This window comes from Leptonychotes weddellii, chromosome 5 (assembly GCF_054177405.1).
Source record: "Leptonychotes weddellii isolate Sample4059 chromosome 5, ASM5417740v2, whole genome shotgun sequence".
Taxonomy (NCBI): Eukaryota; Metazoa; Chordata; class Mammalia; order Carnivora; family Phocidae; genus Leptonychotes; species Leptonychotes weddellii.
Genome location: NC_138373.1, coordinates 9413906 through 9429871, shown reverse-complemented (window position 1 = coordinate 9429871; position 15966 = coordinate 9413906). Strand labels below are relative to the sequence as shown.

The 15966-nt window shown below is 49.0% G+C and overlaps 2 protein-coding genes across 7 annotated transcripts in view; one reads left to right on the top strand and one right to left on the bottom strand.

Moving 5' to 3' along the window:
• The window catches only part of NCF1 (neutrophil cytosolic factor 1), a 33598-nt gene that overhangs the window by 13070 nt on the left and 4562 nt on the right, over window positions 1-15966 (top strand). Inside the window, exons 9-11 of one of the 2 annotated variants that reach the window (XM_081819578.1) lie at window positions 1331-1438; window positions 1983-2128; window positions 2473-3636. In XM_081819578.1, the coding sequence (XP_081675704.1) occupies window positions 1331-1438; window positions 1983-2128; window positions 2473-2600 (382 nt within the window). In that variant the 3' untranslated portion in view covers window positions 2601-3636. Of the gene's footprint in view, window positions 1-1330; window positions 1439-1982; window positions 2129-2472; window positions 3637-15966 lie in introns of those variants that run through there. The other variant, XM_081819579.1, reaches the window with a different exon arrangement.
• Window positions 6320-15966, bottom strand: part of LOC102738012 (general transcription factor II-I repeat domain-containing protein 2) — a 25484-nt gene continuing 15837 nt past the window's right edge. The window contains exons 8-13 of one of the 5 annotated variants that reach the window (XM_081819571.1): window positions 15494-15532; window positions 12295-12372; window positions 11074-11157; window positions 10274-10457; window positions 10019-10047; window positions 6320-8123 (exon numbers count right to left, since the gene is read on the bottom strand). In XM_081819571.1, the coding sequence (XP_081675697.1) occupies window positions 6520-8123; window positions 10019-10047; window positions 10274-10457; window positions 11074-11157; window positions 12295-12372; window positions 15494-15532 (2018 nt within the window). In that variant the 3' untranslated portion in view covers window positions 6320-6519. Of the gene's footprint in view, window positions 8124-10018; window positions 10048-10273; window positions 10458-11073; window positions 11158-12294; window positions 12373-15493; window positions 15557-15966 lie in introns of all 5 variants that reach the window. The other 4 variants (XM_081819570.1, XM_081819572.1, XM_081819573.1 and 1 more) reach the window with 4 other exon arrangements.

Sequence of the window (15966 nt, the reverse complement as noted above, 5' to 3'; positions counted from 1 at the left end):
TTTTTTTTTAAAGATTTTATTTATTTTTTTGACAGAGAGAGACATAGCGAGAGCAGGAACACAAGCAGGGGGAGTGGGAGAGGGAGAAGCAGGCTTCCCGCAGAGCAGGGAGCCCGATGTGGGACTCGATCCCAGGACCCTGGGATCATGACCTGAGCCGAAGGCAGACGCTTAACGACTGAGCCACCCAGGCGCCCGGTTGTCATTGATTCTTATCTGGTCATTCCTCCTGGGGAGAGCAGAACCCTGGGGGCTTGTAGGGCCATCTTCTCGGACCCACTGGGCCTCCCCAGGTCCTTTTACACCCTTTCAGAGCCTCGAGTCATAGGGCCAGTCCATGGCCCCAGTGAGCTCGTGGCCACAGCACCCACCATCAGCATGGCCCCGGGCTGGAGGCTCTGAGGCAGGAAGATATTTCTCAACCTTTTTGACCCTCACTTAACCGCCCATCATGTACCCCTAAGAATCTGCTTGTGATTCTCCCACCAGCCAAGAAGGATCAGAGTTTTACTGAGTGAACTTTGTAATATGCGAAGTTTTTCTCACTCCCAAATTATAGTAGTGAGAATGGAGAGAAAAGTCTTTTCAGCAAGTGGTGCCGGAACAGCTGGGCGTCCACCTGGAGGAAAGGCACGTAGACCCCTCCCTCACACCACACACATTTATTCAGGATGCGTCATGGGTTTGACCAAGCACAAAACCCCAAACTAAAAAGCTTGTGGAAGAAAGCATAGGGGAACTTGGTGACCTGGAGGGAGACAAAGGTTTCTTAGACACGCTGTAAAAGAAAATACTGACAAATACACTGTTGCAGATGTTTTATTGCAAACACATGTCCCTGGGCTGGCGGGGGGTGGGGGGGCAAGTTGGACCTGCTAATTTCTCCTACTACCAACGTCAAGGCTGGGTGGGCCTATGTTGCACAGATGAAGAAACTGAGGCCCAGCGGGACAGAGTCTGGTGTTGGCCAAGCTTCAGGGTATCTGCAACTCCCGACTGCCTTAACCCCAACTGTTTATTTTTTTTAAATTTTTTTTCTTTTTTTAAAGATTTTATTTATCTATTTGACAGAGAGAGACACAGCAAGAGAGGGAACACAAGCAGGGGGAGGGGAGAGGGAGAAGCAGGCTTCCCACGGAGCAGGGAGCCCGATGCGGGGCTCAATCACAGGACCCTGGGATCATGACCTGAGCCTAAGGCAGATGCTTAACGACTGAGCCACCCAGGAGCCCCATCCCCAACTGTTTAGAGAGATCCCTGAGCCCCCCACATCTGAGGCCCCTACTCCCCCCTGTGACTGCGGGGGCTTCAAGGGCTGCCTCTGTTGCAGGAAAAACGACATCACAGGCTACTTCCCATCCATGTACCTACAGAAGTCCGGGCAGGATATAGCCCAGGCCCAACGCCAGATCAAGAGCCGAGGGGCACCGCCCCGCAGGTGAGCGAGGGTCCCCGGGATTGGACGGGGCTGAGGAGGAGGTACCACGAGTCCCCTCTGTCGGTCCAGGCCCTGGATTGGCAGTGCTGGGGAGGGGGCTCGGGACAGGGGCTCCCCAGCAGGCGGGGGAGACAGAACCCTCACTGGATCGAGGCAGGACTTGCCCTCCCACATTGTGGGTCTGGTCCGGGGGCGGTGGGACAGCAGGGGTGTGAGGTGGAGGTGTAGACATCGATGCCGGGCGTCCTTGGGGACGGCCCGTGAGGGCTGTGGCAGTCCAGAGGGCTTCCTGGGGAGGGGCCGGGCTGATGGCTGGCGAGGGGCGTGGGAAACGGACCTGGGCTCTGCCACCCAGGAGTCCGCGTAGGCGCGGGGGAGTCGCATGCATGGCCCGCCCCGTCGTGCGGGGTCCCCGCCCCGCTCCCCACTGCCCCGGGCCAGTTGTTGGACCCCAGGGCCTGTCATGCGGGTCCCCGCAAGCAAGGACGCGGGCGCATCGGGGACGGCCAGGCGCTGAGCAACGCCCCCGTCCCGCTGCGCCCAGGTCGTCCATCCGCAACGCACACAGCATCCACCAGCGGTCGCGGAAGCGCCTCAGCCAGGACACTTACCGGCGCAACAGTGTTCGTTTTCTGGAGCAGCGTCGCCGCCAGGCGCGGCCGGGACCGCGGAGGGCAGGGAGCCCGCGCCGTGAGTGCGGGCGGTGGCCGGGGGCGGGGGGCGGGGCTGCCCGGGGCGGAACCTGGAGAACGGGGCGGGTCCAGGGGCGGGTCCAGGCGCGCCCGGGACCGCGGAGAGCCGGCAGCGGCCTGGGGGCGGGCTTTCTTGGGGCGGGGCCTTGAGGACGGGGCGGGGCTAGAAGCGGGGCCAGGGCCGGCCCGGGCCGCCCTGTGCTGGGAGCCCGCGGCGTATGAGTGTCCGTAGCGGTCTGGAGGCGGGGCTTCCCGGGGCGGGGCCTGGGCGGTGAGGGGAGGCGGGGCCGGAGGTGGGGCCTGAAGGTTGGGGCGGGGCCTCTTACCTGGCCGCGCTTTCAGCGGTAGGGGAGCAGCCTGAGACCGAGAGCGCAAAGCCACAGCCCGCGGTGCCCCCGCGGCCCAGCGCGGACCTCATCCTGCACCGCTGCAGTGAGAGCACCAAACGGAAGCTGGCTTCCGCCGTCTGAGGCCGAGCCACTCCCCTAGATGGCGTCCTGGCCTCTCCGCCCTGTCCCGCCCCATCCCTGTATACACGTGTATAGATCCAGAAGTCTGGATGCCTCCCGCAGTCCCGGCCTCGCCCGGCTAACTATTCAGCGCTCTCAATAAATGTTGCTTGGAGTGGGCAGAAGTCCTGCAGAGCAGCGGGGCGGGCTGGGCTGGGCTCGCCCTTGGGGGTGTTTATAGAATTAGGACTGAGGGCTGTGAGCTCTGCTGGGGCGGGAGGTTGGGGGAAGTTGCAAGAACCAAGGTCCAGTTGCACACTGCCCTGGCTTTGGCCGAGACTAAGTTTGCACGGGGCCAAGTGCAATAAGAACGCCCCGCACCCCCCGCCCCCGCGCTGGCTGTTTGGACAGAAGCTGCCTGCTAAAACTTTGGTCCCACTGCAGAAGAGTTCTGAAGAAGGGTGCCACAGCGCGCGGTGTGTGCACCTTAGTTCGGTGACAAAGAAAAATTGTCATCTAGGTATAGGGAGGGAGCACCTTTGATTATTCGCTGCCCAGTTAGGAGGTTGTACCAGAAAGCAATTACTCATTCATGAACAGACCCTCACCGCCCCCACCAGCCCTGCTGCCAGACCATGGCTCAAAGTCTTTGCTGGTGGATCTTTTGCAAAATGCAAAGACACCAACCAGGGTGCAACCTGGAGCTGCAAATCTTGCTAAAGCAGCAGCTTATCAGGAAGGCGGTGGGTGGCAGCTACCCCTCCTTATGTGGGAGGTGGCACAAGAGGATGGACAAGGCTGGTTCCTTCGAGATAAGGGGACTGATGCTTCTCAAGAGAATAATTTGACCAGCGCAATGATTGAAAGAGGCCTTGAGAACATCACTGGGCCCTTTGCTTTTTGCACATTCGGTTTGCTGGAAAAGTCCAGCCCCTCAAACGCTATCATGCAAAGCTGTGGGAGAATTAACCACCGACCATCCCAACCCCTTTGCTTGTTCAGTTGCAAGTATAATTAAAAAAACAAACTGTGTGAGATAAAATACAGATTTTCTTAATTTTTAGTTTCATTTTTTCCAAGTTAAGGTCCCGATCCAACGTTTTCCTCACGTTTTTCTGCACTTCTGGTCCCCTGGAGGTGGCCCTGCGCTGGCCCCACTCTTGCATGCTGAGGAGGAGGCCCGGGTGGTGCGTGGGCCTGAGGGCAGGGGGCCTGCCCCGGGGGCTTCTGCTGTCCCCTCGGGGGAGCCAACAGAGAGCACCCGGCAGGCACGCCTGAAGGGGCCTGCGTCTGAGTTACGGCTGCAGTGCGTGGGCAGACGATTTTCTTGGGGCCAGGCACAATGCTGGTCTCTTTCTTTACCTTGTTTCTGGTTTGAGAACAACCCTGGCAGGTGGGTTTGTGGTGGAGGAAACGAAGCCTCAGAAAATGTAAGCAAGTTTTTAGAGTAATATGGCAAGTGGGTGACAGAGCTTTTCTTTTTGGTTCCAAAGCCCTACTGGATTCATTACATTCTCCTGACCCCGCAGAGTTCCTGCTCTGTGGCTCAGTCCAAGTGGCAGGTGCTACGGCCAACGGGCACTCAGAGGAGGGAGGTGACAGGGGCCTGGCTTCCAGAGCCCCAACCCCCCACCCCCACCCCAGGCCTGTGTTGGAGTGACCAGTGTCCTCTGTCCACCTGGGACACGAAGACAGGGCCTTGGGGGAAATGCTCCTAGAAACTGATGGGGACCACCAAATCCAGCCCTTGGCTCCGGCCTGGGCCCCACCACCCCGCTCCTAAATGCTCTCATTTGCAGACACCCCATCAATCGATGACCCCAGAAAACCATCTGCTTGCTCAGTCAGTTCTCCCAGGCTTGGCTCTGTCATCTGAGTGAAGGTGCTGGGCCGCCACGGTCCCAACACACATGCAGGATAAAGAAGGAAGCCGTAGGAGTTGATTCAAAGCAGAACAGCCCATGAATAGTCGAGTCACAGAAGGCAGCCCAGGCTGAACCCTGCTGTCCCCTCAGCATCATCCGATGCGCTAACTACCAGAAAGCCACACATGACAGCCTCCTGTCATGGAATAACACGGACTTCGGAGTCACACAGACCTAGTTTGTATCCTGACCCCGTCTCTGCTGTGTTACCTTGGCAGGTCACTTAATCACTCTGAGCCCTAGCCGTCGGTCTATCACATGAGGGGGCTGACCTTTCCCTGCAGAGTCCACAGGGCGACCCCTCTGATACTCGGTTGGGCATCTGCTCAGGTACACCGGGGCGGGTCTCCCCTGACCCCGTTGTAAACCAGCCCATTCCTCCTCCTAGGAAGTGAGCCTCTGAGCTAGCCAGACCCAGCTGAACCTGCAGTCCACCCCCCAAGGACAGGAACTGCCGGGGTGGGGTCATTTTCCCTGTGTCTGAGGACATGCATTGGGGCTCCAGCTGGGGGCGGGTGCCTTGCGCAGGAAACTGCCTGGAGGTTGGTCTCTCTCTCTCTCCTGCAGCCTCCCTTTATTTTTATCAAAGTGTTTTGTCCATTGCTTCCTGAATGGGTCATCACCAGGTCAGGATCTTTAGCCTTTTTGCTCCCTAGTCAGATTAATTCTTCCAACCTGGAAAGTATTCATAATTTTGGGTCATTAATTCCAGTGGCTAATACAGATTAAGAACACTGTGTGTGTGTGTGTGCGCGCGAGCTTTCAAATGCCTGCTCTCCGGGGGTTAAGTGCTATAAAGGGAAGGACATCAGGACAGTCTCCGAGGGACTGTCCCCAGCTTGCAAACATGTTAGAACACAAGGGACACCATGCACAGTGTCATTTATGGTAAACGAGATCGAAGTATTACATCAGTGTTCGATTTACTGGAGCTGGTCACTAAGTAAGTCATGGTTAGAGAATATCCCTATTCTTGGAAAATATTCCCTAAAGTAGTCGGGGGAAAGGATGTATGTAACCCCCTCAAATGGTTCAGAAAAAAAAATTAGGCGCGTGCATTTATACACACATTATACTCGGACACTCATGCATACAGGCTCACAGGCAGTGTGGTACACACACACAAACACACACACACACACGCGTGTGCACACACATGAGAGAGAGAAGGAGGCCAAGCAAACAAGGGATAGAGCATAGGGGTAAAATTTCAATAATATGAGAATTTGGCAAGAGGACATGTAAGTGTTCTTCATACCTTTCTTGTTTCCACAACTTCTCTGCAAATTTGAAATTATTTCAAAATACAGTTTATTTATTTCTTAAGTCATCACCGCACCCAACATGGAGCTCAAACTCACCACCCACAGATCAAGAGTCGGATGCTCTACTGACTGAGCCAGCCGGGCGCCCCTCAAAAAAAAAGTTTATCAAAAAAACAAAACAAAACAAAACAAAAAAACAAAACAACCTCCAAACCTCAGCTGCCTTGGCCTTTGAAAGCTCATGTTACTTGTTATCTGGAGTTCTCCATTTTCAACTCCTATCTTTGTGGGTCTGCCGGGAGGCAGAGACAGATCACACAGGGGTACTACGGTTGGTGAATGTGTCTCCAAGGGACTGTCCCCAAGCTTGCAAACATGTTAGATCACAGGGGACACCATGCAGAAAGTGGGCAGATAGATGTGTGTGCATTTACCCTCCTCCACGAATACACACCTCTCTGTTTCTCTGTTGGCTGATTTAAAACTTCAGTATGCTGGCCTCAGGGGTGAGTGAAACCCGCCGGCCAGAAGGAAAAGCAACCACCAGAAATACAATAAAACGGTCTTCATCTTTACTGGACTATGGTGAGGCATAAAATGTCATACAAACGGGTAGGATACTGCAAGTTACATTTCCGAGTCAAAGTGGAAAAAACTGGAAAACAGAAAGTTTGTAACTTGTCTTCTCATCTTGCAATCCCTGGGGCCCGGAGGATTCTAGTCTTGCACCACCCCCCCCCGTGTTGTAAGTCATGTCGCGATGTGGAGCATGGAATCCCACTGCGAGTCCTTTAGCTGCGAGCAGTATTTCGTTTTGCTCAGTTTCATAATGGAAAACAGCTGTTCGCAAATGTAGGTGCTTCCGAACATGGAGAGAATCTTCGCACAGTGGATTCTGTACTTCGGGTAGCTACTCCACAGGTATTTGTAGAACTCGGGGACCCCGACCTTGTCGTATTTAGTCTTTAGCACCGTGTTGCACTGCAGGTCAATGACCTCCATCTGGAGCGCCTCGTGCACGCTCTCGATCTTCACCGAAAAAGGGGAGCTGAACAGGGTCAGGTCACTTTCATAGAGTTTGAAATCGGACAACCTCTTCTGGAACTCGGTCTTCAGTTCCACGATTTTGGGAATGTAGTTCAGGCCGTCACTTTCATTTCTGGAAACCGACTTCAGCGTGGGGAAGTGGGCCAGGTTATTCCTCGCCAAGTGAGTTTCCCAAAGGCACAGTTTGGCTAGGAATGCCCGGATCAGGTCGTACATCTGCGTGACGACCTGTGAGTGCCCTTGGAGCGAGATGTTCAAAGTGTTCAGGTGCATTGTCATATCGACCAAGAAGGCCAAGTCTCTGATCCAATCTTGAGAGCTCAGCTGAGGCAGGGGCTTCCCTCTGGATGACATGAAGGAATCAATTTCTTCCAACGATTCAAAAAATCTCTTGAGCACCAGCCCTCGACTGAGCCACTTAATCTCGGTGTAGTAGAGCAGGCTACCATATTGGCTGTCCAGTTCATACAGCAAGGTCGTGAACTCACTGTGGTTCAGCCCACGGGAGCATATCCAGTTCACGGAGTTAACCACCACACTCATGACGTGGTCCATCTTCAACTTTTGCGCACAAAGCGATTCCGGGTGAATGATGCAACAAACCGACTTCAGATCCGAGTCCTTGCAAATCATGGCCACCTTGGACTTAAGTTTCGTCACCAGCCCATCGTTCACATCGACCATGGCAGGGGTGCCTGTAGAGGCCACGCTGACCAGTTTTGACCAGTCGATATTAAACTTCTTCAGACTCTTCTCGACACGCAGAAATATCTCGTTGCCAGATTTTGTACCTGTCATGGGCACCGTATCCAAGAGCTCTTCCGACACATCGAAATTCTCATCAACGCCGCGGATGAATATGGCCAGCTGGGTGGTATTATTGATATCCGTGATCTCATCGATTGCGATAGAGTATGCCACGAACGACTTGATTTTTTCGCGTAACTTCTCCCATAAGTTCCCAGCCATGTCTTCTATGGGTTGCACGGCCGCAGTTTCATTTGGGCTCACATTTGCAAAGGCCTGTTTCTGCTCGGGGCCCATGATCTCGGATGACCCCAAGAGGTACTTCCTGAGTCCTTTCTTCAGCTCGTGGAGCTTCTCGTCCCGCATCTTCTCGGTATACTGGTCATAGTGCTTGCTGTGGTTCGTTTGATAATGGCGCCGGAGGTTATACTCTTTGGACACAGACATGCTCTGTTTGCATATTAAACACGTAGGAATATTCTGCACTTCCACGAAGAAATACGCTCTCTCCCACTTCTCTTGAAAGACACGGCCCTCCTGGTCTATCTTTCTTTTTCCCACTTTTGACAGAGACATGGAGACAAGAAATATTTCACTTTTTCTCTCAACTCTACCATATGAAAAACGACAGCAAAAACGTGATGATAAACGTCAGGGGTAAAGTGGCTGGGGTGGGGGGGTATGGTTAACCCACTCCTGCAGAGAGGGACGGCTGACTCTCAGCTCCAGCAACGGGCTGCTGGAGGGAATGTGGGATCCGGGGCCAGATCTTCAGATTCCAAGAGAACTTAGAAATCGACTCTTTTTTTTTTTAAGGTAAACTCTATGCCACACGTGGGGCTCGAACTCACAACCCTGAGATCAAGAGTCACTTGCTCTACCCACTGAAAACGTCCCTGGCTTTTCTTTCTTTTTCTTGAAAATGTCCCTGGCTTTTCAATGTCGGCCACTCGTTTCCATTTTTAAAAGGTACACTAGCCCAATGAAAGGCATCTTTTGTGATTCAGCAAGTACCTATGTTTGCCCCATCTGCTTTAAGCAAGAATGATCTGGCACTATGTTTGCATTTTATTGTATACTTTTTCATTTGTGTCTCAAGAGAACTTTGAAGTAACAGGGAAGGGGGATGACCACAGAAGGTGTGTGATTTACCTGCTGTGAGGCGCAAGGGGCCTTGGTCATAGCCACGGAACCGCACACAACTTACTTGTTTTAAATTTAAAGAAATCTGACCACGAAGCAGGTAAGAGCTCTACTTGGAGAGAACACAGGTCTAAACATTCACTTCAAGAAAATGTGGGCAGAGGGGCCGCCTGGGTGGCTCAGTCGTCAAGCATCCGCCTTCAGCTCAGGTCATGATCCCAGGGTTCTGGGATCGAGCCCCGCATTGGGCTCCCTGCTCAGCGGGAAGCCTGCTTCTCCCTCTCCCACTTCCCCTGCTTGTGTTCCCTCTCTCGCTGTGTCTCTCTCTGTCAAATAAATAAATAAAATCTTTAAAAAAAAAAAAAAGTGTGGGCAGAGACAAAAAAGTAAGTCAATTCGGTGGTTGTCTGGGGCTGGGGGCAGGAACAGGAAATGAGAGAAAAATGGGTAGGAGGGATCTTTTGGGGGGTGATGGAAACGTCCTAATATTAGATTGTGGTGACAGTTTGCCGAACTCTGTAAATTTATTAAAAATCACTGGCAGGTGTATACCTCACACAAGGGAATTTTACGGTATGTAACTCATGCCTCAATAAAGCTACAAAAAAAAGAAAAAGAAACTGTTCAGCAACAAACAAGACGAGTTTAGGAAGAATAATCAATCGGGCATTTTCAAAGAATATTTTAGTTTTTCCAACTTGAACTGAGGAGGTGCCCTAGTGACTCAGACTCCAGAGAACATCCCTACATCTGCTTTACTCACCCCACAGGATGCTGATGACTTGCTTGCAATGACTCCGGGGGGCCACGTTCAGAATACTGAACAGGCACAGTGGATGGGGCGTTGCTCAGTCAGAACAGATGTTGACCTCAGCACCGGAGGGGTCCTGGGAGCCTCCTCTGTGCCAGGTGGCTCCCTCTAGGCTCTGAACTGGGGGGAGATCTGGGCGGGGGGGCTGGGGGGGTGTCCTCGGGGATGGAGCTGGGGTACCAGGCAGGAGCTGTTTACCCACTGAGCTGGGCTAGTTCAGTAAAATGTTCCTAGCCCCCCACCCCTGCCATAAAGGGCTCCCAAATTCCAGTGTGCCAGCAAGCTCCTTCAAGCTGTCGCATGAGAATTCTGGTGAAGTACCAGAATTAAAGGACTTTATAACCAGCAGGACAAATAAACTGCATCTTAAGAGCACCATGCTTTGCTCTAAGGCTCAAGGCTTGAGAAGCAAGGCCCCCCGTGGGGAGGGCCTGCAAAGACACGTGGCACCACACAGTGGGTGCTGGGATGACTTTCTTGCCACCCACCCGGGATACTCACCATTGCTAAGCTCCAGGCCTGGAAGCGGTCTGAAGAGAAAGAGATATGGTGAATGCCACAAAGTCCGTTTGTCCGGGGACACACAGCTCCCAGAAGTGGGATACGAGACAAGGAGAGTGCGAGAGGCACTGGGCTTCGGAGCCCCACGGCCCACCTCCTGGTTAAAAAAAAAATCCCACCGCCCCCCTCCCCCACCTCGATCAGGTGGCGACCTTCAGGTTCATTCTCCTGACCAAGCAGGGAGCGCTCACCTACCTAAGGACTGTGAATTTGATAAAATCTGCAGCGTCCAAGATCCTTCTCATGGAGCTGATTTCTAGGTAACCAGGGGCTTTGAAGACCACGCCCGGGGGCATGCCGTCAATAACCACACAGCCTGGGTTGAATGTGATCTTCCTGTAGGGAACTTTCACAGGGAAGTCCACCCCGATGGCTTCACCTGCGAGGAGACAAACAACAGAAGACCGCTTCAGTGTGTCACCTGCTTTTCCCAGACCAGTGCCGAGATGCTAAAATACTTCCAGTCCAGTGACAACGTGGGCCATCGGCCATTATTACTTCACGGACAGTCTTACTGACTTTGACATTGGCAACGGGCAGTAAAACAGATTCAATTTCTCTCTCCAGGAAGGAGAAACGATGCTGGCATTTACCTGTAAAAGGGTTTTATGAAGATTAAATAATGATTCACGTGTCAGTGCTGAAAGCAATGCTCAGCCATGGTAAGAACTCAGTAAATCAAAGATAGATACTATTATTGCGATTAGTGTGTCCATGTAAAAGCCCTTCAGGAAAAATACATGCTGATTTTGATCATAGCTCCTTCCCCAGAAAGATCTATTTCTTTTTTTTATATATAATTATTTTATTAAAAAATTTTTTTTAGTAAGCTCTACACCCAACATGGGGCTTGAACTCACGACCCCTAGATCAAGAGTTGCACGTTCTTCTGACTGAGCCAGCCAGGCGCCCCCAGAAAGATCAATAAAGTATTCCATTAAAAAGAAATACCTCAAATATATACATTTTGGATACGTAACAATATAAAAACTTACCAAATTTTCGGCTAAAGAGGTCATTGACTTGTTCTCTTAGTTGTTTTATCTTTTCAATGCTGGATAATCTTTCCTTCTCGTTATCTAAAAATAATTAGACAATCAAGCAAACTGGGGTTACTGATCAATTTACCCCCAAAAAAGCTGTTGGAGGAAGTGCCTGACAGCACATGAAAAAAGCACTTTACCTGGCTTGTCACTCAGTTTAGTTTTTTTGGAAATGTGTAAATGGAAGCCATTAGAGACGACAGAGAATTTCCCAAATTATAAATCCATGTAAACACACTCCATACTACCTTAGGGAACATTTTCAACATTATGTAGGATCAGGGTGTCCACTTTCACCTCTACTCTTCAACATTATAATAGCAATCTGAGTCAATGCAATATGACAAGTAAAAGGAGTAAGATGTACTAGGATTAGAAGGGAATATTTTTCAATACTTAACATTTTTATTGTATTTAATTTTGAATAACTAGAGCAATTACATGGTTCAAAACTCACAAGACATAGAACAACGCAGAGTGAAACATTTCTCTCACATCCCTCTCTCAGCTGTTTCCTTCCTTGGGGAAATTATGTTATCAGATTCTTTTGTATCTCTCCAGATATATTTTATATACACATATTCAGAAAAGATTGCTTGACGGGCAGCAGATAAATTCCACCTCTGTGGCCAATTCTTATTTATTTATTTATTTATTATTATTATTTTTTAAAGATTTTATTTATTTATTTATTTGAGAGAGAGAGAATGAGAGACAGAGAGCATGAGAGGGAGGAGGGTCAGAGGGAGAAGCAGACTCCCTGCTGAGCAGGGAGCCCGATGCGGGACTCGATCCCGGGACTCCAGGATCATGACCTGAGCCGAAGGCAGTCGCTTAACCAACCGAGCCACCCAGGCACCCTGGCCAATTCTTATTTAACAGGAGCTGGTGCTTGGAGTTGTCTGCCCTGAGGTGTATTTTCCAGTAATGCCAAGGTGTGGCTGTGAGAAGTAATATATCTGATTAACGATGTCTGATATAAGCAAAATATTCAGTGTCTGACAATCTGTAGTGTATTTTATATTTCTGAATTGTCATTCCTTAGTTGAAAGGGTAAACTAAGCAAAAAAAATAAAGTTCCAAGGGTTTATGACCCATGTTATATAATGGCTAAAATATAACAAAAAGAAAAATATAAAGTCAATTATGATAACGCCAGATAGATTTCCATACCTGGAATTGTCACCTGAACAATGTTAAGATCTTCCACACCTGCCGCAGAATTGGTAATACTGGATGAATTTGTGCTTCCTAAAAACAGAAACTGAAATTTAGAACTTAAAGAAAATTAGGTTAATTCTCCTCTAAAAATGTCCATGTGTCACTCTGATCAGAGGCACAGACTCAACTTTTAAAGCTTCAGAGAACAGGTGGCTGTAGGAAGTTGGGCTCCATGCTCAGTGCAGAGTCTGCTTAAGATTCTCTCCATCTCCCTCTGCCCCTCTGCCCTGCATGCTCTCTCTCTCAAATAAATAAATAAATCTTTTAAAAAATAAAAGTGCTCATCTGGTTCCATATTCCATAAGCCATCATAATAACTGTTGTCAGATAAAGGACAAGAACACACCTACAGATGGGCTTCCAAATGCCACAGTCTGTTGCTGGAGGCATGGTCATTATCTACCAAATAATTTATAGCGAGTCCTTTAGAAAACTGCTCTCCAGAACAAAAAGGTGATTGGGCTTGTAGTCCCTGTACATGCATGATGCCCCACAAGAGAAGAGCACAATGGAGAGGCCATCTTGGAGAACATTTCCATCAACCTGCATTCAAATCACTGCTGGACTTGGATTCTAACATGGGATTCTTTATATTGTTTCCTTTTCTTCCTTTTCCCCCTTAAAATAGAGTTGACATACAATGTTGCATTAGTTTCAGGTGTACAACATAGTGGTTTGACAAGTTATATTCTTTTTTTTTAACCCCCCCCCCTTTTAAAGGATTTTATCTATTTATTTATTGGTCAAAAAGAGAGAGAGAGAATGCAAGCAGGGTGAGGGGCAGAGGGAGAAGCAGACTCCCCGCTGAGCAGGGAGCCCTATGTAGGGCTCAATCCCAGGACCCCGAGATCATGACCTGAGCCGAAGGCAGACGCTTAACCAACTGAGCCACACAGGTGCCCTATTTTTTATTTTTATTTTTTGAGTGAGGGAGCGCATGAGTGCGCATGAGCGAGGAGGGGAGGGGCAGAGGGAGAGGGAAAGAGAGAATCCTAAGCAGGTTCCACGCTCAGCACGGAGCCCGACAGAGGGCTCGATTTTACGAGCCTGAGATCGCGACCTGAGCCAAAATCAAGAGTTGGACGCTTAACTGACTGAGCCACCCAGGTGCCCTGGAGATTTTAAGTGAAAGAAGTCAGGCCCCAAAGGGCACACACTGTACAATCCCACCTGTATGAAATATGTAGAAAAGGTAAATCCATAGAGATAGAGAGTAGACTGGTGGATACCAGGGGCTGGGGGAGGGAAGAACGGGAGGGACTGGTAATGGGTATGGGATCTTCTTTTGGGGAGACGAAAATGTTTTCGAACTCGATAGAGGTGGTGGTTACCCAACACTGCGAATGTACAAAAGCTACTGAATCATTCACTCCAAAACGGTTGATTTTTAGAGTCTCTAAATAAAAGCACTCCCAGGGCACCTGGGTGACTCAGCCAGTTCAGCATCTGCCTTTGGCCCAGGTCATGATCTCGGGGGATCCTGGGGTCCTGGGGTCCTGGGATCGAGCCCCAAGTTGGGCTCCCTGCTCAGCGGGGAGTCTGCTTCTCCCCCCCTGCCCCCCCCTCCCCCGTGCTCTTGCTCTCTCAAATAAATTGATAAAATCTTAAAAAAAAAAAAATAGAAGGACTCCCATAGAAATTAAACAACATAAAGAAATGAAAGTCATCCAAATTGGTAAGGAAGAAGTAAAGCTCTCACTATTTGCAGACAACATATAGAAAACCCTAAAGACTCCACCAAAGAATTACTAGAACTGATAAATGAATTCAGAAAGTCGCAGGATACAAAATCAACGTATAGAAATCTGTTGCGTTCCCATACACTAATAATGAAGCAGCGGAAGTGAAATTAAGAAAACAATTCCATTTACAGTTGCACCAAAAACAATAAAATAGCTAGGGATAAACCTAACCGAAGAGGTGAACGACCTGTGCTCTGAAAACTAACACTGATGGAAGAGACTCAAGATGACACAAAGAAATGGAAAGACATTCCATGCTTATGGGTTGGAAGAACAAATATTGTTAAAAAGTCCGTACTACCCAGAGCACTCTACACATTCAGTGCAATCCCTATCAAAATCCCAACAGCATTTTTCACAGAACTAGAACAAATAATCCTAAAATTTGTATGGAATCCAAACAAAAGACCCCAAGTAGCCAAAGCAATCTTGAAAAACAAAACATACTTAATGACAGTAATTCTGAGACCCATAACATTAATAAATATGTAAAATAAAAACTTCTCCTTCTCATATTAGGAAGATAGTAGGGACCAGCTCATATTCCAGCAGCAGAGATGAAAATATTTCTTAGCAAGGGCGCCTGGGTGGCTCAGTCGTTAAGCGTTTGGCTCAGGTCATGATCCTGGGGTCCTGGGATCGAGCCCCGAATTGGGCTCCCTGCTCAGTGGGGAGTCTGCTCCCTCTCCCTCTGCCCCTCCTCCCTGCTTGTGTTCTCTCTCTCTCTCAAATAAAATCTTAAAAAAAAGAAAAGAAAATATTTCTTAGCAGATAACCAAGTGGATCACAATGAAAGAAAACAGGCACATTGTTTTAACTAAATGCGTTCAAAATCCACAAGTTCCAGGATCAATGTTGTCATTCATTTCCATGAAAAGTCAAAAATGTTTTAAAAACCTTTCAATTGTAAAGAATATCCTTAGAATATGTTTGTAACTATCAGATGTGGTTTTTAAACAGGCATCCAAACAAAAACCAAACAGATTACACGTCAGTCTGTCAGTCTTTTAAAGAAAATTATCTTATGTAGTGGATCTTAAAAAATAAATCTTTTTAAAACCACACTTTGAACTTGACTTCCTTTAGATTCTTGCAGTTAAACCGAGTTCATGGCTTCTAGGCCCTGGTCCATCCCCCTTCTTTCTTCCCTCACTTGGCATGGAGCATAGTCTGCTCCCTGGCCAGTGCTGATCTGCATGGCCTAAAACACACACACACACACACACGCACACACACACACAAATACACAGACACACAAATACACAGACATGTATATACCCATATACCCCCACCCCCATACACACACACACCCCGAAGCCAGTTTCAATCTTCTCCCCACAATAACCCTTCAAGAAGAAATGAAAGCCACACTCAACAGCCTCACTCTGATGAGGCTTTTGGCAACTAACCTTCAATTTTCACCTCGGCTTCGGGGTCCTCACCCGTTTCTGAAGGGACACGCAGAATAGAATCTTGAAAAAAAAATTTCTAAAATGACATTCATTATTACGTATTCTCATGTTCCAACCTTTCACTGCTCCTGTAACCCAAACAGTAGCTTAGCCTGGCATTTTAAACACATTTCATACTTAACAACATGTAAAAGTGTAAATGTGAAAGTATTTTTATTTTTTTAAATTTTTATTTATTTACTTCTTTTTAAAAAAATTTTAATTCAGTTAGCTGACATGTAGTACATCATTTCAGAGGTAGAGGTCGGTGACTCATCAGTTGCATATTAACACCCAGTGCTCCTCACATCACGTGCCCTCCTTAATGCCCATCACCCAGTTGCCCCATCCCCCCACCCACCTCCCCTCCAGCAACCCTCAGTTTGTTTCCTAGAGTTAAGAGCCTCTCATGGTTTGTCTCCCTCTCTGAT